The following is a 25,065-nucleotide window of genomic DNA, read 5'->3' on the forward strand; positions in this document are numbered from 1 at the left end:
TGTGTTGTGCTATTGGTTCTTTTAAGAGGTGGGACTTGGCTGAAGAAAGTTAGGTCACAGGATATAATGCCCTTGAATGGATTGCTAGGACCTAGTCTCTCTCTTCTCTCTTGATTCTTGGCCACTAGGAAGTGAACAGGTCTCACCAGCCACATGCTCCTGTCATATCGTATTGCCTCACCAGATGCTCAAAGCAAAGGGGCCAAGTACTTATGGGCTAAAAAATTCTGAGATCATGAGCCAAAGTAGATGTTTCCTCTTTGCAGTTGGTACTTTGTTTCAGTGATTCAAAGCTAGCACAGATTTAAAATCTAACTTTTTAATTACATAAAATACCTTTCTCTCACCACTTCTCATTTATAATTTGACATGGCATGCTTGCTTTCTATGACCTTTTCTGGGCACACATATAGAAGACTAAACACTGTGGTTTATTCAAGATCAATGAAATCAAAGCTTGGGTGGTGATAACCTAGATATCTGCACTTCTAATATTGCCCAAGTGATTATACTTGTAGGCAATTTAGGGATCAAGTGACATATAGTAATATCATGTAAGAGACAGGATCCCCGAATCTTTTCGTATTGGAAGAGAAATGGGAAGAGAGTGGCAAATGAGCACTGTTAGTTTGAGTTCCATAAATAAATGTTGACACAGTTGGTTTGTAGAGTTCATCACCCATGAGGCATGGTACCAAATGCTACTGTTTTTTCTCATCTCCACATAAATGGTTAAGGAGAATGAGGAGATCAAAACAGTTCCCCTTCACTCATGGAATCTCAGCCACCGGAGAGAGGCCTAAGTGAGGAAACTCCCTGCATGCTATGGCTTGAGAGGTATTAAAGGGCTGCTTTCCTCTTCTGAAATCCTAAGACAAAGAAACACATCCTTCCATCCTATCATAGATTTCTTACTGTTGAAACTACGCTCCATGTCAGTGGTTCTCAACCTGTGGTTTGCAAACCCCCTTGTAGGTGGAGCGACCCTTTCATAGGGGTCACATATCAGATATTTACCTTACAATTCATAGCAGTAGCAAAATTACAGTTATAAAGTAGCAATGAAAATAGTTTTATGGTTGGGACTCACCACAACATGAGGAACTATATTAAAAGGTCGCTGCAGCATTAGGAAGGTTGGGACCACTGCTCTCTGTGGCCTTCAGTGCTCTAATGGTATTCAGTTAGTATGGAAGTGGTGGGTAAGTTTTAATAGCATGAACTTCTTTTCTTCAATGTTTTGATCTAATTATTAGAGAATGTAGCCAAATATGGATGAATTTTAAAAGGAAACTTTTGTTAACATTACTGTATGGGGAGGTTGCTAAAATATAGATTCAGGATATCTGCATACCCAAGAATATGTGATTCCTAGGTATCACTAGTGATTCTGTTACACGTGATGAACAGACCAAACTGAGAAATAAACAAGCATTGCTCTTCACCAGTGATTTTCAACTTTGCCTGTGTATCATGAGCATCTGCTTGGGTCAAAACAAAACAACCCAACAACAACAAAACCAAACCCACCAAAGACATCAAAACAAAACAAAAACCTTGCCTAGAGTCTCCTCTAGACAAGTTAGATCAGAATTCTGGGAGTTGTGCATATTTTATAAAAGTTTAAGAGTATAATTAGAGTTGTAAGTTATGTCTCTCCACCATAAGTGCTACTCATGGAGAGGGACTGTGGGAAGTCAGAGGGCAACAGATGCTCAATGATGGGTAATGGCTTGTGATTAGGAATCTTCACTTCCTTTGCAGTATTGCTGGAGGCTGATGTAGTATATAGAAATTAAAATCTGCTCAGTAGGTTTTATAAAATATTGCCACATCATCCTCAGTATAGTTCTAGTGTGGAGCAAAGCTATCCTGGATAGGCTATGTTCTTCCATGCCTAGGAAAGCTCACAGAAAGAGCTCCCACTCTGCTAGAAAGTAAAGAATAAGCGTAGGAGCCTGGCACATCTCCAGGCTCTGTGGGAAGAGGGCAGTTCTGGGCTGAGAACTGACAAATCAAGTTCTCTGCATGTACTATGATTTTAGCACTCTGAAGCAAATTCAAATTCTTGTGTCCCAAGATAACCCCTTGTTCTTAGCATGTGGAAAATTCAGCCGTTTATGGGAATACAATCCGATAATTCTGGCAAGTGTTTTGATAAATAATAGTACTATTTACTGGTTAATAATAAAATATCTGTTTGATTATTTTCTAAGTCTGTAGTTTCTGTTGGTTTCTGAATGCCTAAAACACAGTCAAATATAATCACTTTAGCTTTAGATGTGAAAATCTGCTTTGCGACAGATTTTTTTCTAGCTAATAGTTACATCTTTACAATTGCATCTGGAAACATTTCTCTTTTATTCAGAAGAGATAAACACATCCTCATGAGTCAGAAAAGAATGTGTCACCCTTCCCAGTGCTAAAAGTATACAGAATACTTCAATTAGGAATTTAGACATTTCATAATTTTTCTTCATGCTTGACATTTCAACTTTTTAAACATATAGGCTTATCTGACTCTGAAAATTACTTTACCGTACAGAATATTAATGCTTCAAAATGACATCCATAGCAGTAAAAATGATAAAACGGAAGCTGTCACTTATTGAACATGTTCTTTGTGACAAACTGTTCTAATTGCCCTACATGTATCAACTTTTTACATTGTCCATCTCTTTTGGCCAGGACTGTGTTACAGATAAGCAAGGTAGGGCATTTTATAGATAAAGAAATTGGTACAGAGAGGAAAAGCAGAAAATAAAATGTCTGTGCTTTCATACTAGGAGAGAGATTCCTAGGACTGATCGTGTGGCTTAGCAGGTAGAGGTACCTGATAATTTGGCTTCCATCCCTGGGACCCACATGGTAGAAGGATAGAATTGACTCCCACAAACACTCTGATCTCCACATACATACTATTGAACACACACACACACACACACACACACACACACACACACACACACACACTCCTACCCACCTATAAAATTAGAACATAAAGAGATTATTAAAAATATTAAAAGAGAAATACCCAGATATTTTATAGTATAAAATATCCAGGGTTTTGATAAGAAAATCCATAATGGTGTGAAAATTATAGATTTTAAACCAATCCTGAGAAATATAGTTGTAGTAAAGCAAACACGTTTGTGTATTGTTGTTTGTTGTTCATTTGTACTGCACCTGTAAAAGTCATCCTGATGTGGAATGATGGGTTTTGCTGAGACCAGGGAGAAGCCTGAGTTTGGAGTAATTCCAGACTTGAAGTTTGGTATGAAAAGAGGTATATCATGCTGTGAATACTAATGGCAGTTTAGGCATTGCCTGCATGAAATGTGCAGGAAAATACAGTAATTTATGGAAATTACATTGCGCCATTTTATTGAGGCTAATGGACTGTGGATATGTCTGTCTGATTTTAAATCAGGCCTGCACATCATAATCTGGTTATTTTGGCCACCTTAATACTGACTCAGATCATTGTGTGGTTGATCAGAATGACTCAGCTGAGATTGGTTGTTGACACGACTAAAAATAAACCTAAGTGCAAAATGGCCATTTTCATGCCTTCTTGTCTACTGGTTATTGACTTTGGCAATTATGTGGTTAATTTTATGGCATACAGTCAGCTCTCTGCATCCTCCTGATCCACATACATATTCAACCTGCTGCAGATTGAAAATATTTGGGAAAAATGCTATCTTCATGAACTACAGACAGACATTTCTCCTTACGATTCTACAAATAGCCAAACAACTATTTTCTTAGCATGTACATTGTTTTAAGTGTTATGATCCATCTGGAAATGATTTAATTTATGTTAGAAGATGTACATTTATTAAATGCAAAAATGTGCCATTTGATATAAGGGATTTGAGCATTGTCAGGGTTTGGTATCTGACAGGGGTACTGGAACTAATCCATCAAGATGCAAGGAATGCTGGTATAGATGAGCATGGCAAATTCGAGAGAATAACCTTATAGAAATGATAAAATAGCCTTACAAACCTAAACAAATAGCTCCTGTGCAATTAGTATAGAATGCAAAGGATTGCATTTCATAATGTCTCCTCAAAACAACAATAGATTTGACAAAGGATGTGGTGGAATTCATATCACCCCCTTCCATTTTCTTGGCATGCAAGCTTAAATCTTTTTACAGAGGAAAAATGTAGTGGAACCCACAGGAAAGATACAAGCATTTTTGTATTTCCCTTTTTCTCATTAGTGAAACTACAGCCACTTAAACCCACATTTCACATGGAGGATATATAAAAAGTGACTGATGGGTCAACCCCATCACATTTTATAAAGGATCTATTAAAATAAGACAAGACTTTATAGTTGAATTAGAAAGACCTATCATTTCCCAGCATCTTTCTTTCCATTAATGCAGCTGCAAAATGCTTAACATTCATTTCAAGTAGTTTTGTTGCACAAGACAGATTTCAAGGTTAGCATAATGAAATGGCTATAAAATGCTGCACGCTTATGTTTTTAAAAACACAGAATAGTGTGTATGTCATATCTGTGACAAAAGGGTGAGAGGAGGTTTGAAGTTAATGAAAATAAATAAGTAACAAAAGAAAGAACACATATAAAATATTGCCAAATACATATATCAAACAATAGACAATGTTCTGCTTAACTGTAATAATAAGAAACTGGAGTCCCTACATTAATAATAAAGTGTGTTTTATGACATCTGAAATGACAATAAAAGTGAGCTATGGACCATAACCTTCATCCTGTAAGTAAATTTTGTAATCTTCACTATCCCAGCTTTATGAGATGATGAGGGGAAGCTAAAACCTTTGCCTTCATCTACATTCTTTATCATTCCTCTTCTGTTTCTAAAGTGTACATTATTTCCATTCCCCATTCAATGCCAGTACTGTGATAGATTCTTTAAAATATGTGCAGAATCAATCTTTGTTTCTTACAGTCTTCTCTGATGGAAATAAGTAACCACACCCCAAAGACTGAAAACTAAAGCTTTCAGCCAAAGTCATGAAATAGTTGTCATCAAAACCCTGCCTTTTCATTATTAATGCCTCACCACATCTCTACTGCTGTGAAGTGAATTTGGGGTAGGATGAAGAGAATGGTGTACATCATGAAAGGAAAGGATCGCACTTAAAATGCAGCTCAAACCTCTCAGACCTTTTGTCATTCTACACACCTTTTCTTTTAACGGAGGATCTATGTGTGGAGGACCCATGTCTAACTGTGACAGAGTCCCTGCCTACTTCTTCAAAGGACTTGCTATCTTGAAAACTTAATAAAAAATAACTTTGGTGCGATATGTACCCAGTAGTGAGGTCCAAGTTTGTCTATTCTTCGCCCTCCATTCTCCTCTCGGAAATACTCTCAACCCTCCTGTCTTCCACTCGAGCAGCCTCAGTTGTCCCTGCAGCTTCACAGAAAGGCAGCAGGGGGAGCATTTGTCTGGACTTGGACTCGAGATGGCACAAGTGGCTCTATCAAAGTTTCACAAAGGGAACAAATTTTAGATTTTGAAAAGGTCTAACCTCTCGTCAATGTGAGCAACGCATTATGGAATGCTCTGCTCAAAACGCTTTCAAGAAATGTAATTCTTAAAAACACTAGATAGATCGAAAAGGAATGTTACTGCTCGTCTCTCAGGAGAGGCTTGCACTTTGCTATCAACCAGCACTTCAGCTGGATTCCTCAGTAGTTTTAGGAACTCTGACCAAATGCAATATTAACTGGTATATATGCTAAGCTAGGGTGATTAGAAGAATCCAATTTCATAATAACAATCGCTAACATTTGTTGAGCTCATAGGCCAGGACCTGTACTTTGCATTTGATTGATGCGAGACCGAGGTTTAGCAGAGCAGACTGGGAATGCAGTGACGCTAACTTAACTGCTCTCCTCTCTCCATCTGGCTGCCCCTGTCGGCTGGTCCCCAGTGCACGTTCAGGATGAAGAGGGTTAAACTGAATGTGTTCACACCTTCTCTGGACTTCTCCCCTGATACATCAGTTGTATGAATATAACCTTGGCTTACTACATTGCTTACCTTCTTTTACGTTGACTCAGCCTACAGCTTCATGTAGAACAAAGTAATTTACTCTGAACAATTAGAACAGTTCAAATATCAAACCTAATATTGATGAAGAATCTCTAAGCTTCAGGGTACCTGTCAATAACTGTATATAAAGGCAATGAAATGATGCCAGCAGTTTTCCTCATAGTGCCTTACTGCTGATTTTTGCAACCTTAAGCTCTGAGTGAGCAGATGCTCAGCAGTATTATGAATGCTCACTGCCCACTTTCATTAACAATGGGTGCTTCATTTCTTTAGGGATAGAAATGGAAAAACAGTTCTGGTACCTAAGCATGAAGGGAGCTAGGAAGCCAACAGTGCCCCTTCAGATTGGCAGTATGAAGTAGTTGTGGAAGCAATTGTACTGCTGGCTCTTAAAAATCTCTGTGAAGTTGTGTTCCCTTGTGTCAGCTCTCGAGGAATGACTGTGGTCTATGATAGGAACAAAGCAGCATACAGCAGAAAGAACAAGGTTTGGGAATTGGAGCTAGGTTTGAGTTCTAGCTGTCATTGTCAGTGTGACTAGGCAAATGATTCAACCTGAGCCACTTTCTTCAACTTAAAAGTAAGCACAATGCCTACACTGTGGCAATGGTTTAAAGATTAAGATCCAGGTGAGACAGTCCACATGCAGTGGGAGTCCAGGGCAGGCGGTTAGACTGATTTTTCTCTGACATTTACTTCCATTCTAATACTTGTTGATTCTATTTTCAAATGTAATCTCAAGGATAATTCCTGGATTTGCTTCAGTTTTGATGAAAGTAACAGTGTATCATCTATGCTCACATTCTTGGCTTTCAGGAGAGTTTGTACTTTGAGTGTGGTCATTAAGCAAAGTATAATTCTGATGCTTACAGTAAAGGCAACCACACATCTTACAGTGCAACTATACTATTGTCAGGACTTTCTAAATCTGCGAATAGAGAAATACATTACAGTGAATTGGGCTAATACACAGTTGATCACAAATATATAATCAATAGAGCTCTCAAGACAAGGAGAAACATGTTTCTTTCTTACTGGTGTATAATATATATGCTAAGAAGCATATTTTAATAAAAGATTTAAAGAGATAAATTTGTTTGTAGGGCACAAAAGATAGTATCAGAGGAGTGATCACTCATAGGTTAGAACATATGAAGCTCCTGAAGGTAATGATTTCTCACTAAGACGCATAATAAAAAATAGTTGTTACACTAGACATGTATTCTATAGGCTTCATGCCCTTAGCGGGTTGAACCATGACCAGCTTTAAAAACAATCCAACAGGACAGAAAAATCTTAGCATGCATGGCATACTCTAAGGGTAATGTCTGGTATAATTTTGCTTGTATACATTTATGTATAGTGAGTCAAGATGGAAAAAACGATTTCTTACTGTGGGTCATGTTAAAAAATTTGGAAGCCATTGTACTATATGACAACCTCTTGAGCAGCAAACTAAAATCTGTCCCTTGGAAAGAAAAGGCGTTTGCCATATTTTAGGACTAGGGAAAAGCTGTAGCTTAAATTGTGCTACCAGAAATTAAGGCAAAACCCCCAACTGGTCCAACTTGTCATTTTCAGTATCAGCTTTAGTTCTTATTTAATGAAGTAATGTGCATAAATACTTGTCAAAACGGCTTGTGAAGAGGCCTGTTTGAGTATGCAGCATAGTAGGCAGCGCTCCAGTGGGAATATCACAAATGTAGTTTTGAAAATTGACTTACAGAAACCAAGAAAATCTCCAGCCTTAATGACTCTTCAGCATTGTCTCACTACAGATTACCAGCCATGTTAGAAATCTTTCAATTATCAACTCATTCAGGGGCCATAGTCTCTTGAAGTGACTATTTCACAAAACCCAAAAAGAAACTAGGAAATCAAATGAACTCCCCGATGATATCACAGAGTGACACATTCTGAACACAAAAGGAACAGGAAATGAAATAATTTGAAGAACCCAGCCAAACAGATTGAGGGTGGCATTTTTTTTAACAGAAAAAGGGGGGAAAGAGTAGGTTGGATGCATGAAACTTGAAAGCCCCACACAGGCAATTTTAAAAATTTTAAAAAGCTGCCAAAGATGGCTACCCAGTCAGTCACGTTTTACTGTGTTTAGTATTCTTAATGTCTAAACTCACAAAGAGATATACTGTAAAAATGGTCTCATTATTCTGAATCCTTATATTCTTTGTGTGCTTGTGTGTGTGTGCTTGTGTGTGTGTCTGCGCGCACATGCATGCATGCATGCATGCTTGTGGTTGTGTGGGTATGCATGTGGTTGTGTGTATAGGGAAGAGAGAAAGACCTTGGGTGTCATCTTCAGAAACACTGTCCCCTTCCTCCTTTGAGATAGGGTATGTTATTAGCCTATAGTTTACAAATTAGGCTAGACTGGCTGGCCAGTCAGCTCCAGGGATTACCCAATGTCTACCTTCCCAGCATTGGTTTTAGAAGCAAGTACCACCATACTTAGCTTTCATGTGGGTTCTGGGGATTGAACTCAAGTTCTCATGATCACAAAAGAAGCACTTTTGGGTTGGGATATCTTTCCAGCCCCAAGTCTTTAATTTCTAACTGAAAATCCCTGTATAGTTACATTATTGACTCCTGTCAGTATTTGGATTATGGTTTAGTTTAGCCAAAGTTAGTATTTTGTTTTATAATTTTTAGTGTGTGCCTTGTGTATGTGCTCGTGTGTGTGTGTGTGTGTGTGTGTGTGTGTGTGATATGTATGGTGGGCTGTATGTGTATGGTGCATGTATGTGATGCATGCATGGGAGTCCATGGGTGTGCTAACAAGCAAAGGCCAGAGCACAACATTGGTGTCTTCCTTTATCTCTGTGCATGTTATTGACTTGAGATGGGGTCTTTCACTGAATCTGAAGCATAATCTATGCTGGTTGGCCAGTGAGCTCTCAGGATTTGCTTGTTCCCCCACAATGCCAGGGTTACAGGCAGGCACAGTGATGCCTGGCTTTTTATGTAGTTGCTGGCTAATTGAACTCAGGTTCTCATGTTTGCACAATAAGTGCTCTTATCCACTGAGCCATTTCCCTAGTCCCTCAAAAAAATTTGAAGATTATAAATATGGCATATTCAGTCATAATATTGTATAAGTATGAATTCACTACTATTTGTGACTAGGTGAGTTAATATACATTGGTAAGGCTCAGGACATTCACCTTCAACATTTCTTCTGGTTCTGGAGGTTTAACCCAGGGTCTTGCATATTCTATGTAAGCTCTCTACTACTGAGCTACATATCAAAACATGCTCAATATTTTCAATAGCTTTGCTGAGATAAGTTTGCATCTAATACAACTCACCAGTATAAGTATTCATCAGAATTATATTTGTTCAATGATTTAAGTAAATTTAGAGTTCTGAAACTATCATCAAAATCTATTTTTGGAGCATTTTCACATCACCCCCATCAGCTCTGTCATGTCCCTTTGTCCAGTACTAGCAGGATTAGGAAAAGGATGAGGCAAGTAAGGCATATGTCCCACAAGCCAGTAGCAGAGGTATCAAAATCTTATCCAGACGAACAGTGTGTTAGTGCTATATTTCTTTTAAAAAACAAACAGAAAAACTTTGTAATGAACAAGATACAAAAAACTCAGATAAGTTGTTTCTACTCTTGTACATGTTCTGCTCAGCACACTTGCTGGACTCTAATCCCTTTGTTACCATTTTTTCCTCTCCCTTCAAACTCTGGCCATCACCAATTATCCTTTTTATCACTATAGATTTCTCTATCTTGGACAAGAAGAATGATCTATTGTGGGATATTCAACAAATATAATTGAGTAGTAAGTGGCATTTTTGTGTTTAAATTATTTCATTGGGCATGTTTTCAAGGTTCATGTGAACTGTCAGTATGCATCAGTAATCTGTTCTTTTAATTGAATAGTATTCCATTGAATGGATATGCCACAATTTCTTTATCCATTTACCAGTTGATCATTTGCTTCATTTCTATGTTTTGTCTATTAAAACTAAAGCTACTATGGACATTCATACTTTTTACTTTGGGGTTACAAATGACAGTAAAATTGTTGTGTGACATTTTATCTCTATGCCTAACTTTATAAGAAATGGCCAGCTATTTTCAAATGTGGCCACATCACTAAGATTCATACTGATTTTCTGCTGTTTTCTTGGAGAAATTCTATAGTTTTAGCTAAGAAACTGGAGTAGATACATAGTTCTAAGAAGTCTGAGAGCAAAACAAAAAAGCCAATATTAATAGGGGAAGACAGGAGGATTTTAAAAAAATGTTCTATCTTCTTTCACATTTTGTCTAGACTCAGTCTCTTGATGAATGAGAAAATGTTTCAGCTCAATTAAAGAGGCAGTTTTCATAGTACTATTATGTGTCAGTTAATTTTATCCAGAGTTTGTGTATTTATGAATACTGTAGCAAACCTTAGGCATTCAAAGCATCACCAGAGACACACTCACCTCAAAGACATAAGCAAACAAAATGGCTTGATGATAATTTGTCATTGGATGGAATGTTAAATGAAAGAACTCTGAAGTTGATGCAGGTGAATACCAGATGGACATGAGTGGAGTATGACCACAAAATACAAGCATGTATTCTGTATTACACACAAACAAACCTTGGAGAAATATCACATCCTTGTTGCATAAAAGCACCCAAGGAAAACCAAAGACTGTTAAATATTCCAAATTCATTCGGAGGATCAGGAGGGCTTTGTGGGTCACGAGGTTCTTCATTGTTGTCTTCCAAGTGCCATTCATAAGGGCTAAATCTGCTGACTAGGAAGAGAACCACACTGACTCCAATGTAAGCGAAGACAATGCACATCCAGATTTCATAAGCTAAAGGATCCAGGAACGAAAATACGCCTGGTTTTGATTTCTGAGGCTTCTTTATCATGATGGAGATTCCCAGGCTCATAAATGGCTTTGAAAAATCTATGACTTCTTCACGGACCAATGTTATAGTGAGTGGAGCAACAGCTATATCAGCTCTCTGAAAAACAAAGACACATAGCACTCTTACAGACAGCATTTCCTTCATCATTTGTCACTTAACAAATGTATTTAGTTGAAATATAATATATTCAATCACTGTAACCAGCCAATTTGTCAATGCTAAGATTAGAGAGGCAAAGCCATTCAATGGTTTCTAAATTGCTTTAGTTTGATGGTGAAATAAGGAAAAAGCCCTGGTCTTTTGTCCTCTGAAGCATATTGGCTTAGGGAAACTAATTCCATTTCCCCTAATTTCTTTTTGCTACCTCACACCTCAACTTGTACTTCTTTATGACATATCTAATTTAACTTTTCTTATGTTAATATTCGTGTTCTTATGTCTATCTCCATTATTTGACTGGAAATTTTGTGCACTGTGCACCGTAACTTTCATTTCTTATATTTTCTTTCTTTTCCATTGTAGCATTCAGTATAAGTCTTGGTTACTGCCTTGTCTGTTAAAATATACATCATTTGAAGATAGGGACCCAGTCTTTTGGTTTTATATCTATTATTGTAGTAGATTCTATATTAAAATGTAGATTCCTTAAATAGTTGTTGATTATTGAACATAATACACGAAAACCTGCAATATTTCTGAATGGGAGATACAAGGAAAAAAACAGCTATTAGAATATATATTAATTCATCAAGTAAGCTATCTTTGATGTTGATAAATGCAAGTACAACAGTTACACATGTCAGATTGATAAATAAATGTTAGCAGTGTACTGAATAATTAATTCATGTAATGGCATGTCACCTTTTTATATTAATCTCAGGAAAATAAGGCAATAGGATTTTCTGCACTTACTTTTTTCTACAGTTGTTTCTTTAGAATGCTAGTAGGTTTTAGTGTAGAAAATAGCCTTTAAAATGTACATGTGGGAAAATGTATATGACTAGGGGATGGCTTAAGTATGGTGTATCAGATAGGTAGTAAATTATCAATTATGTTCAGTTTTTTCTGAGATAAATATAGTTATGTTTCAATACCCCTACCTGTGGGGAGAGATGGAGAAAGAATTATGAAGTTTGAACTAGAGTATATTTACCAAAAAAATGGTATTTACTTTGGTGAATTGTATAGGGCAACTCAAAGCAGTTGAGAAGTGCCCCTTATTTAAGGGGAAATGCAGATGATGAACAGTTGCTCACATTTCTGAAGTGCTTGTTCTGAATGAGGCACTGTGGCAAGCACTTTATACATATTATTTTGCTTCATTTTCCTAGCAACCTTAAGTTCGGTACAATTACCATTCTCTCTTCAAATGATGTATATTTTAAAAGACAAGGCATTACCAAAGGCTTCCACTGAATACTACAAGGAAAAGACAGGCTGAGATTTGACGTTTGGTACTGAAATTCAGATCCACTCTCTTAACCAGAATCCTCTTTTCAAACGACACTTGTATATGTATACTACATATTATAGCACTTTGATCTGCAATTAGTGAGCATTTTGATGATGCAGCTCTTCTGAGTTATCTATGTTTCTATAAATGTCCCCTCACCCACACTTCTGTAGGTAATCCCAATACAATCTTTGCTTTGCCAATATGGATGTTGGTGGAATTGTTGCTTTGGCCTGTCATTGGTGCTCTACTGGGGATGAGTAGCCATTTGTTCATGTCTTCCCAGGGAAAGTCATACAATACCTATTCAGTTGAAATCACAGGCAGTTCTGTTTACTAAAAAAACACCCCTTCCATTTTTTAATCCATTCTACCCATATTGCACCTCTACCCACCACCGTCAATGATCTTGAAACTATGGCTTCATTTATCTCTGAATTAAAACAGTACTTTCACTTTAACACCTAATTTGTAGTCCCTCTGACTTATTGAAATTATTTCTTGAACTGTAAGCTTGGTTGCCAGACTCAAACTCATCCTGTCAGACATCAACTGCTCATGTGATATTACTGGACTTTTGTATTATATATTCTTTCCTTTGGCTCTATGACACTAAAGACAACAGGCTCTCTTCCTATTTCTATGATATTCCTCACCTACTTTCCTTCCTAGTTTTCATTCTCCACCAAGGTATATTTTGTATTTCCAGAAGTGTTTGGTTTAGGAGGTAATCACTGAAGGTTTGTGGAATAAGACAGATCATTCAAGGTTCTGTCCTTTATTTTTCTTCTTTCAACATTATCATCTATGGCTTCAACTCTCATCATATTGCAGTTAACTCCTTAATCTTCAGTTCCACATTGAAGATGAGATTGGAGCCAATGACAAATTTTTCTTATTTTATCCTTTGGCTGAGGACTACACCTGGTCATAGGAACAAAGGCTTCTGATAAGAATGGAATTGGCCAGAAAGCTAGCGGGGGTTTTTGGCAAAGATAGCTTGAATCAGCTAGAGTTTTGTTATGCCAAGAGAATTCATACAAAAAGGCGTCTCCTCTCACTGCCAACATGATTCTGCCTCCTGCTTGGAGGATACAAATACGCATCTAGTGTAAGTTCACATTTGATCTCATTTGAATTTAATTACTTAATTTAACTAGTTCTTTCTTTCTTTTAATCTTGTAAGTCTTGATCCTTCTAAGAGGAATTGCTATTTTTTTTTCTGTCTTCGAAGGTAGTAGTAAGAGGGTATTTGGTATAAAAAAACCAACTTTATTTGGACTGGATTTTAGGGAAATGAGCTCTTTTCAAGTAGGTACTGAATTGAAGATTGAGGCATTTGATCCCCTTTAAATGTAAAACCATACCCCACCCTATCTTTGGGAGAGTTTGGTGGGAGGAAAGAGAGGGGAAAATGATATTATATTATCATCTCAAAAAGAAAGAAAGAAAGAAAGAAAGATGAGATAACAGTTGAAATACAAAAACAAAACAAAAATACCCCTACGAAAATCCCCCACAAAACAAAGCTAACTCAGTAACTGCAACACCCACCACATGGTAAGCACCACTAAACACACTAACAAGAGATGGCTAGACAGAGAAGGAACGACCTTTTATTGTCTAGTTCCTAGGAACTTTTAGCAAGAGAACAGATTCCCCAAGGAGGCCATTCTGAGTTTAAAGTACTTTTGAATCACAAACAAACAGCAGTGCAAATCTGTTCCTCTCTGGTACTTGCCTCTTTCCCTCACCCTAGCATTTCTAATTTTCTGAATTCTTTTTGGGCAGTCTTTTCTTTCCATTTTTTTCCAGCCTCGGGCTGGCCTTAAATTTGTGGTGATCCTCCTGTCTCAGTCTAGCAAGTGCTGGGATCTCAGGAGATTTTTCAAAGAAAGCAATATCTATCATATGTATTAATGTACTGCCCCAATAGAGGATGATGTTAAATCTGGGTTCACTTAAATCTCACTGATGATGTGACCTGGCTCTAAAACAAGAATTTCCAATGTATCCTTAAGAACCCTTAATAAAAACAAGACAAAGGGACAGCTGCAAGTAGCTAGAAGAAGGATCAATCAACCAACAGAAGGTAAGAGAGCTGCTGATTGAGCAGAGGACAGTAAGATGTGTGGGAGACTGAGCACTTCTTCCTTTTCTCTTCTAGCCTGGGAGCCGGCACATCAGCTCCGAGCCAGCTTGGGAGAAGCCTTTGCCCTCTCCTACTACTATCCCTTCCTGCACATTATAAAACACATCTGTGGTAGTGGGTTATTTCAGAGCTTATGACCTGCCTGCCAAAATGTCTATGAAACAATCAGCTTGATTATCAATGGGAATGTGGAGAAACATGACTAATAAGTGTCCAAAAATCCTCAGTTAGCTCTGCTGGGACTGCCATGGCATATACACAAAGGGAGGGTGCTTTACAGGAAAGTAAAAGATTTCAGAGACCGATACTGATGAAAACCTAAAAAAGGCAACCACCCAAATGAAATTCCTCTTTTAAAATATTTGTACTTAATATGCACACATGCATATAACATGTTTGGATCAAATTCACCGCCCTAAAATTCCTTCCTTACTATCTGTTCTTAATGCAAGTCAGCTGTGACTAGAGCCAAGCATGAAGAATTATGGCTAGGACTATGGAGCAGGTGAGCTTCTGGCTTACTAATCAAGTGTCTCTCTTCTGGTGTCCTGAACCACTCCAGCAGCCCTTTGTCATCAAGCCTGTGCTGGTGACAGCAGCAGGAAAGTCACTCTTAGAACCCTAGGTGGGTAAGTGCTCCATATGAGGGTGCCCCAGGTGACAGATGAAAACCAGCAAATGGTAAGAACTCAGAGTGAGACTCTACTAGTGTTTTAACTTGCATTTTGACTACTTAAAGGATTTTAATCAAGCAGTTTAAGAATGGCTGTGTGGGCTCAGTAAACACACTAAATTAGGTTTGATTTTTTTTCCCACTTAACCAGTGGCAAACCCAAGCAGCTGCATTATCGGAGGGGATTTAGCTTGAGGGGATTTATAATCGTTTTCATAGGTAGGCGGCCAAAGTTGTAAGTTTCATAAAATCTGAACCCCGACAGACTCCTATGCACAGGGACTACGCACTTAAGAAGCTGACACATTTTAAGCAGAGATGACATTTAGTTTAAATGTAATTTTACAAATTGTTTGAGCTGGAAGGCTTGTTACATCTTAAAGTATTTTCATCTGATTAGCTGATATAAAATTTGAAACCTATTTGGAGATTATGTTTGAGTAGGAGCTTGTCAGCCACTGTTTCAAAGCACTTTCTGATAACAAGAGGAAAAGGAAGAAAGGAGGAGGTGGGTCATACAAACCATAATGTATGCTACCTAAGAGAAGCGGACGTGATCTGCTCCCTGCTCCCTGAATCAAACATAAAGCTCTAGTGGCCTTGGGCAGGCATTTCCTCCAGAAATTTAAATGAGTGCAGCAGAATTAAGCTGGACAATAGGAATACAATTGCTGTGTGTTGGGTGCAGGGATTAAACTGCTTTATTGGCTGTACTCTATGAGATATTTGTTGTCTGCAGTTGTTAAGATCTGGATAAAGGGATGAGGCCTATTTAAATAGTGCAACAACAAGCAGGGTCACAACAGGATCTTCTCATTTCTTTATCCAGAACAGATGTCCCAGTATGGGTCTATTGATTTGGACTCCTTGTCCTTGGGGAGCTGTGGAATTTAAAGACCCAGTGAAGATAAACGGGCACCCCGGGAGTTGGATGAAGGCCGTGTGATGCTAAATTTGGTTGGAAATATTTCCCCGCCCCTCTGCTCAGAATAGCAGACTTCCATGTATCATTAATGCTCTTCCCTGGAGCCTATGTGTCCTTTCAGTAGAGGAACACTTTTTATCAAATCATCAGTCCTTTCTGCCAGAGCCCAGTGCAATCAGACGACTAGAAGTGGATGTATGGCCTCTGTTACTGGATCCTTGCTTCTCTGCCTTTAACTGGAAGGACAGATGGGTATTTTGCCTTTATTAATGGAAAATAAATCTATCTTAGGATAGTGACAATCCAAGGTAATTTCTTATAGGAAAAGAAATGTCAGTGTAAGTAATATCTGTTGAGTTTCCATTTCTCCTAGGTGTGGGAAGTATTCTAGGACATCCAAAGACTGTGATCTGGAATCAACATATGCCAATCCCATCTCCATTCCTGAGCTTTCTGCTGTCTTCTAGGTATTATGAATAAATATGGATAATATCTTTCCTGGCCTTTCCCAAAAGCAATCCCACGTATTCTTTATTCTTAGTTCTAGGTGCTAAGAACATAAGGAATGTGGCAGTGGCCCACTGGGAGGTGTCCTCTTCATAACTGGGGCTCCAATTTCCTTCTAGCCCATTTCTTGCCTTAAAAAAACTTGTTAGGTCATATATCTTCTCTGAGGACAGAGCCACCCAGCTATTTACATTGTATTTTTAAATATTTCAAGAGATAACTAGAGATTTATTTTGCATTGTCCTAGAGGGCACATAGAAATTCGATGAATGTCTTCGATGGAATAGCACATAATGCAGCTAGAATGCAAGCCCTATACCCCAAAGCCAGGAAGAAATGGCATATCTGACTGAAATAACATCAAGATACCCATAAGCTGACAAGCATAGTGTACTGAGCCAGTGTAAACCAATGGACAAAGCACTAGGCCAGGCAGACTGGCATTTGAGTTGCCAAACTCTGATTGTTGTGATATTGTCGAAATTTGCTATCACCCATCCTCCCTTAGAAATACCTGTCACTCTTGTCCTTCATGAAGCTTCAATTTTTTTGGTTTACTCAGTGGGCAATGCTAATGTTTAGTCCCTGGTGGATCTCCTAGTCATCTGTAAAAATGAATTAGATGTTTGGCTAAGGAATATTTAAGAATCCTGATAGCCACAGAATGTTCTTTGAGAATGCCCTCTTAAAACATTTGCTACTTGGGAGCAGTAAAAACTGGTGGTGTGTGAGCCATTTGAGCTAGAATGATTATTATGTGGCAGTGTTACAGAAATCCAGCTCAAAATCAAAATTGCTGAAAGCAGGTGGACAGTTTCAAGACCACAATGTACTGAAGGGCTTACGTAATGGGGCACATTGTATGCTGCTGACGTTTGTTTCAAAAATAACCTTCTTAGAGATACAAGGTGCCCCAACATCAACTTTGATTTGAATTTCTTTAGAGGAAAAAAAACCATTCAGGAATCATCTGAAAAGAGACTAATTGACTTCTTTATTCTTTAACAAATTTAATTCCTTTTGGCTTTTTCTTGGGACTTCATGGCAGATACAGAAATGTCTTTGGCAAAGCTTTCTCCAGCTCTGCCTTCCTTCACCATTTTCCTGCTCTGACCCATACTACATGCAAAAGGCATAAGAGACAGCACTGGAAAGATAAAACAGTACCTATCTGTGTAGTTTTCATGCTAAATGCAAATAGTTGTTCCCTGTTCTCCATGTTTTTGTCCATTAAGCACTCTGGGAAATCATCAGAGGGTTTCCCCTCCTTTCTTCTTCTGAAACAACTTGCAAACCACAAGAGGTCAGGTGTGCCAGAAATGCAAGCCTGTGTTTTCTCTTTTTCCTCCATTTCTATCATGAACAAAGACATTGAAAACTTTCTAATGCCAAAAGATTAAAACTTCTACATGAAGTTGAGGGCACATTTAGCTTATGATATCTCTGACAGCAAGCTTTTCCTCCAAGCCTGACAGGAAAGCCTAGTTTTTATATTGCTAGGTTTTAGAGGAAAGTGGAGTTTGACAGTCCACTTCAGTGGATCGGTTTGCTGTCAGTTCTCCAGCATCACTTTGTATTCTTCAGCCCAGAAAACATCAGAGACTTCTTCTAGGTCAGGAGATGGAGAGGATGTTCCTTTAAGAGCCTTCTCTGGCAGAAAGGAGAGCTCTCCCTAGAGCAGCAGGGGGATGAGAGAAAGGTTGCTCCAGAAATCTCACCTTTTCAAAATCGAGATGAGGTCTGAATTACTAAACAAAGAACTCTGTACTTCCCAGATTCCCTCACTGACAAATAGATGAAGTGGAAAGAGAAAGGGACGTGTAGAGATTAAACCATGCAGCAGGGAGGACATCCTAGGGGAGAAAGCAAAACACCACAAGAGAACTGCACTTCCTCTGAACAACGTCAGGAAATCTCTTATCCTACATCACCATGTCTTGCTGAATGCTAGGAGGGCACTGGTCTATTTCCAGTGGAAACACTACAGAGCTCTGGCCATTCTGTTTTGATGGCCTTGTGAACTTATGGACTAGATCACATCAGATAACTGGAGCAGTAGAAATTGACACCCTCAATTTCTTGCCATGCTACTAAAGCCTCAATAACTTCTCTCCAGAATGACAAAGGCACCATATGCCTTTTATAATAAATTTCAACTATTATTCCAGATGGAATGGGCCTGAAACAACACTTTTAGCTATGGGATAGTATAGTGAACTGATTAAAGGCATAAGAACTTCATAGATTCAAGTCACTGTGCTCTTGCTATGGTCAGAACGTTTGTGCTCCTCTTCATATGTTGAAATTCTAATCTGTAACGTAATGTTGTTAAGAAATGGGTCATTTAGGAAGTGATTAGTCCATGAAGCAGAGCCCTCATGAATAGGATTAGTGCTCTTATATGAGAGGCTTCAGAGACCAATTGCTCTTTCCCTAATGTGAAGATGCAACAAGCAGCTACAATTTATGACTCAGAAAGTTCATCATTACTAGACAATGGAATCTTTGATAATGAACTTCCCAGCCTCCAGAATGGTGAAAAAATCAATATCTGTTGTTTATGAGCCACTAGCCTAATATACTTTCTTATAGTAGCCTGAACAACAAGACAGGCCCTGCAGGATATTTGCTGTCTGGAAAGTGACTTCAATTCTTAGCTTAAATATTCTCACACGTAGAATGAGGTTACTAATGGAACTTCTTCAAATGCATGTTGTGAGGATTAAGGTACATAATGCTTGTAAAGTACTTGGCACAGTAGGTAGCAGCCAGTGAATACTCTATAAGTGCTGGCTAATAATAACAAAAATATTACCTTATTTTTCCCACCATGAGCTCAGATTAATGAACCTTTGTCAACCATTATTGTGGTCTTGATTCATAAGAAGAAAAAGTGAAGCTTCCCTATGTGTAAGATTATGTACTAAGTGCAGGGAGAGCTGTAGACATGACAATACCTTTTGAGTGTTGGGGAGATAAGGGACAAGAAAGAAAACATTGTCACTTGGAAAGGGAGAGACTAGTGCTATGTCATAATGGTTGAGACTCAGGGTCCTCAGAAATCAATTGGGTTGTCAGCTCCTCTCTGGAAGTAGAAAACCTCTTTCTCATCTCTGGACTCAATTGTATTTCATCTGCAACTCAGTCCTGCCCCAGTTCCCAGGGCCAAACTTGACCTGAGACAGGTGGTGATTGGCTCCAGCCCCACAGATGGAGGTGGGGGTTCAAGTTACTGTACTGTTTGTCTGGCAAGAGGACAGTGTCCCAGTTTTGATACCTGGGGCCCAGCCTCATTTTAAGCCTTAGTTCCCATTCTGTGTCCTTATTTTTAGAAATAAGCTCCTTCCTTTATGCTGGTTTCCAACGGCCTATTAAAAAAACCATATTGAGTGACCCTGGCAGTCTCTTGTGATTGAAGAGTGACACCCTATTTTATGCTGGCTATCACTGGAGTCATTTTCCTGATCTTCAATTCAATAGATACATGGATGCTTGCTTCTTAGAAGCTATGACTTCTCAGCAACCCCCGACCCCAATTAATTTGTCTTCTCAGTATCTGTTGTCCATACAGGTACCAATCACTGCAAGTGATTATTGTTTACTAGAACTAAATATCTCCTGCCACCATCTACTCCTTTGTTAGTTTATTAGAGATTGGTTTACTCAATGGGCAATTCTGATGGTCAATTGTACTTATCCTCATATGTCTCATTGGTTTGCCTAAGATCTGATTGTCCCTGAGACCAAACAGTTTAAAAGTAAGTCACTGAGGATCTGTGACAATACCACTGTAGTCTTCTTAAAGTTTTATCCTGGTTTTTAATGTGGGAAATTGCAGTAATGTGGATCTGATTTGCTAGTGTAAAACTAGAGGTAGGGATATAGTTAAAAGGTAAACAATGGTACAAATCTTAACTAAGGTGGTAATGTTGTTGGTTGGGATGAAGAGCGCATTTATGAGGGGACCGATGAGGAAAGACAACAATACTACTAAGGCAACTACATAGTAGGTGGTTCTGGTACCAGAGTCAGTGAAATACAGAAGGAATAGACTCTCTGTAGAGGGCAGGCTGTGCTTAATATGGTCCAGTAACTTCCCTCAGTTCTATTTTCTTTTTCGTAAAATAACCCTGTTGCTCAAAGGATGGTATTGATAGTCTACCTTTCCTGAGAAATTGTTTTTACAGACTCATGAAACTCTAAAATCGGCTCAGTCTTAAGCTTGAACATTAAATCCATCATTTTCTTGTTAATTGAAAAGCATAGAAATAAGTAACAATGGAACTGAAAATACTTACTCCGTAGACAAGTTCCCCAACCATGCCATTCCATATTTTAGTCTCGGGATCCCGTGCTCCATATTTTCCATCACCGACAATGGATAATTTGTATTTGATCCTTACATGTTTGGCTATTTCATAGGCTAAATCAACACAATAGCCTTCATAGCGCTCATTTCCTTCCAATTGCTCATGGTTCTTTTTATACATTACATATGGTGATTCCTTTGGGATAGAAAAGAGAACAAAAGATTACTCCTATCCATTTATTTTTCTAAGAGATAGTAAATGCAATAGGAAGCCATTTCGCCCTCTGTTGCTATTGAAGCTTAGTGTATGGAAATGATTTTTTAAAATTTTGACTCAATAAGAAGGGAGCCTCATTCAACTATTCATGGAGCCATGTATTCCTTGGAGCCCTTAACAGATAATTTAATGAAGTAGGGAAACATTTAAGTTTTTTTTTTCCCTAAAGTTTGAAAGTGGGACTCATTTTAACCATCAAAGCCTTTTGATTTAGTTGAATTGGGAAGTGCTATATTCTTCAGTACATAAAGATGAACTAACTGCCTTTGATTTCTAAGGATGTATCTGGTAGAAGGGATAGCCAGCTCTGGCAGGCCATAGGGAAATGTTGATTGTTGCGAAGCTGGAATGTTTGGCTCACTCTTTTTTCCATCTGCAGGGCTATTTACAGTTCCCAGAACAAGGTGAAGGAGAGTAATTGGTCCATACTATTTAAATGTCATACTTGTCTTGAACTGAGGTATGTACTACTTTAAAAGTAGCTTTTGGAAAACCATTTTAAAACTGACACTACTCCCTCAAATGTCTGTAGTGTGTTGAACTTTGTGGAATACCTCTATATGGCTAATTGTGCCTTGAAATGCTCCTAAGACATAGGTATGATATTATTTTTATTTATTTCCATCCTAGAAATAGCAAAAAATAAAATCCTGAGGATTAGAAAAATTGCGACTTGCACAGTTATACATAGGCGTGTTAGAGCCAATATTTGAACCCTAAGTAATTTTCTTTTATACAATGACAGCTCTTTATGTCCAGGTGAAGTACTATTGTTTGGGGGAGAAGTGGAAGAGAACAATGTAAAATTGTTCCTCATTCATTCATTCATTCATTTTCTCTTTGTCTTTCTTTTGTGTGTATATGGCAAATGAGCACATACCATGGTGCTTGTGTAGAGGTCAGAGGGACAACTTACTAGAGTTGGTTCTCTCCTTCACCTATATAGGTTCTGAGCATTAATCTCAGGCCATCAGGTTTGGTGGCAAGCACCCTTCCCACGGAGCCACCCCTCTACCCTTTCTTTCTTCCTTTTGATTTTCTGAAGGAACCTTCACACATACTTAGCTCTGGACCAATTCTCCACCTCTTCCTTTCCCTCCACATCTACCTCCATTCCCCCTGTACCCTTTTGTCTCCAGTACTTTCCCTTCCATGTTGATAACGCATGTGCTTAGTCTCCTTTCCCACTACCCACTGATGTCTCTTTGCTCTCATGAACCCACCATCTAGTTTCTTGGCCATTACTCATACTTACTCCTGTTTAAATACCCATACTTAATAATTGGAAATTGATATCTGCATGAGTGAGAGCATGTAGTGGTGTTTGTTTTTCTGAGCCTCAGTCATACTACTTAATATAATATTTTTCCAGTTCTGCAAACTTTCCTGGAAATTCTATTATTCAGTGTGTCTTTATGGATGAATAAAATTCCATTGTGTATTGCAACATTCTGTTCATCATGGAGAGGTGCTTGAGGTTCCTGAACAGATGTCCTGTTAGAACTTTTGCATGCATGAACTCAACATTGGCTGAAAAATATTTTTAGAACTGATAAAGGTACTTGGAACTGAATAATACTTTTAGAATGCTGTTGAGAAAGTCTACTTATTGCTTGTTCACACTCACCAGAATGGTAGTCACTACGATGGTCCGGTTCTCTGAGGATGCACTGTCATTGCTGATTTGCTGATCTGAGAAGGGCACAAACCTTTCATACTCATTCCAGTAACCAGCCTAGAAAGAACAGACATTTGACCTGAATGCCTATTTTTCTCTCAAAAAATACTAAGTGGACTTTAAGTAGTTTGAGATTTACAAGGATTGATACTCTGCTTCTATCTGTTACTGCCCTCAGGACGAAAAGGATACACACAGAGGGATGCTATTGTTCCTTTATCTTGAGGATTCCTTTTCTTGCCTTACCCTTACTGACATTCTGCAAAATACTTTAGCCCACCCTGTGATGATCATTTTTTTCTACCATTAAATTTTATATGGCAGAAAAATGTTTGGAACTTCAAAATGCTGATATATAGGAGTATAAAGCTAGTTAGTAGTCTGTAGATGTAATGCAAGGTAGTTTATAGTCTAAGAGTTTATCATATGCCTCTGAAATCCCCTTAATGTATAACTCAACTGCTAGTAAGATAGAAGCCAGCTGGCCATATAAAATTCAGCTACAGGAAAGGTATTTTGTCCCAAGTGTTTTTTTTTTTTTTTTTTTTTTTTTGGTGGTGGATTAGCAAAATGCAACGAGACCTATTTTTCATTTTTCTTTGCTAAAAATAGTATGTGCTTTGGAAGATTCTGTTTAATAGCATGCTATAAAGTTGGTGATTCCTTCCCTTTGTTCAGAAAACTGTTGACTAGACTTAGAAGGTCACCCTCCTTTAAAAATATGCAGTTGGATCATTCTGATTACAAAACTCTATGTATCTTATCTATGCTCCTCAGCAGATGGAAAGACAAAAACACCAAGTGAGGCTTTTCTTTGTGTATTTCCCACATATCCTCTTGTGTGGGAATGCTCTCATATTTGGAGAGACATTTCTTTTACTGTCTGTTTTTGTTCCTTACTTTTCGAGAGCCCGAGACTTTCATTTCATACACATCAATGGTATAATTTGTCCTACGTCCGTAAGTATCGAATTGGATGTTTCCAGTCATTCCTTGTACTTGCACCTGGTAAAAAAGGCAAAAGGCAAAAAGTTACACTAGCTTTTACATCCTAGGTCTCTAGGATGAAATCTTTTGAGGATTTTCAGTTCATGTCATTGAATTCCATGTGGCAGATCAAGTCTTCACAACCTGTATAATGCAGTGAGACATCTATAACCAGTGTTTCAAAGACTTGACATTTCTAGTATTCCCTTCTTAAGAGTGTATTTAGGCTGAATTAGGTTAATGCATTCTTCTTCATTATAAGTTTCTTTGGGGCCATCATTGTGCCTTATCTTTATATTTCTAATATTTGAAAATACAACATGACTCAGTGGTCCTAATCTGTAAAATGGGAAATCTCTGAAGTACATATCTCTCAGAACTATTTAGATGATTAAATGAGATCTAAGTAATGCCTGGCATGTACTGAATATCACAGTGCAGTCTAGATTTATTAACATGTAAAATTATTTATTTATTTATTATTCAGTGTGTGTGATATGAATGTATGAATGCAGGTGTACATATGCTACAGTGTATATGTGGAATTCAGAGGACATTTTTCAGGAGTTGACTCTCTCCTTCCCCCCTGAGATCTTGGATTGAACTCAGGTCATCAGATTTGTGCACCAAGCACCTTAACCCATGGAGTCTTCTTGCCAACTCCAAGCTGTATTAATTACTAGCCATAATGAATTTGGCTATTTTTTAGAGGGTTGTCCATTTATGAACTTCTACAGTTCCCCTTATTTAAACTATACACCAAGGGATAGATAGGTAGCAGAGAGCATGAAGGTGAATAGAGAAATAATTCAAAGGTGGATAAAATTTGTTAGCTTTAAGGGATTAGGAATATAAAATGCCAGATAACAAGATAGACGTGCTAGAGCTGCATTCTTGTAGTGAGATGTCAAGTTCAGAGTCCACATATGCTATAGTGGTTTCAGGTTCTAGGCCTAGTCTTATGAAAATAAGAGGCTACATCTACTGACAGATTTCCTTATCTGCTCTATAGTTCAGAGATATCAAATAAAGACTGTCTGTCTGCTTGTCAGTCTATCTGAAATTTTCACTTCCTAAGGGTCACAGCCTTCAAAGAAAAAAATAATTTGTTTTGTTTTCTTAGGATAAACTGGCAAA

The 25,065-nt window shown here is 38.1% G+C and overlaps 1 protein-coding gene across 7 annotated transcripts in view; it reads right to left on the bottom strand.

Annotated features, from left to right (window-relative positions):
- Window positions 1-25,065, bottom strand: part of Gria3 (glutamate ionotropic receptor AMPA type subunit 3) — a 284,667-nt gene that overhangs the window by 54,698 nt on the left and 204,904 nt on the right. For all 7 annotated transcript variants that reach the window (XR_013048254.1, XR_013048255.1, XM_006981558.4 and 4 more), the window contains 4 exons: window positions 23,842-23,946; window positions 22,891-22,998; window positions 20,976-21,182; window positions 10,687-11,063 (listed from right to left, as the gene is read on the bottom strand). Coding sequence is in view for 5 of the 7 variants with exons in the window: in XM_006981558.4 (XP_006981620.1) it covers window positions 10,687-11,063; window positions 20,976-21,182; window positions 22,891-22,998; window positions 23,842-23,946 (797 nt within the window). In the remaining 2 variants the exon portion in view is untranslated. The remainder of the gene's footprint in view (window positions 1-10,686; window positions 11,064-20,975; window positions 21,183-22,890; window positions 22,999-23,841; window positions 23,947-25,065) is intronic.

Source organism: Peromyscus maniculatus, chromosome X (genome assembly GCF_049852395.1).
Source record: "Peromyscus maniculatus bairdii isolate BWxNUB_F1_BW_parent chromosome X, HU_Pman_BW_mat_3.1, whole genome shotgun sequence".
In the NCBI taxonomy this organism is placed as follows: Eukaryota; Metazoa; Chordata; class Mammalia; order Rodentia; family Cricetidae; genus Peromyscus; species Peromyscus maniculatus.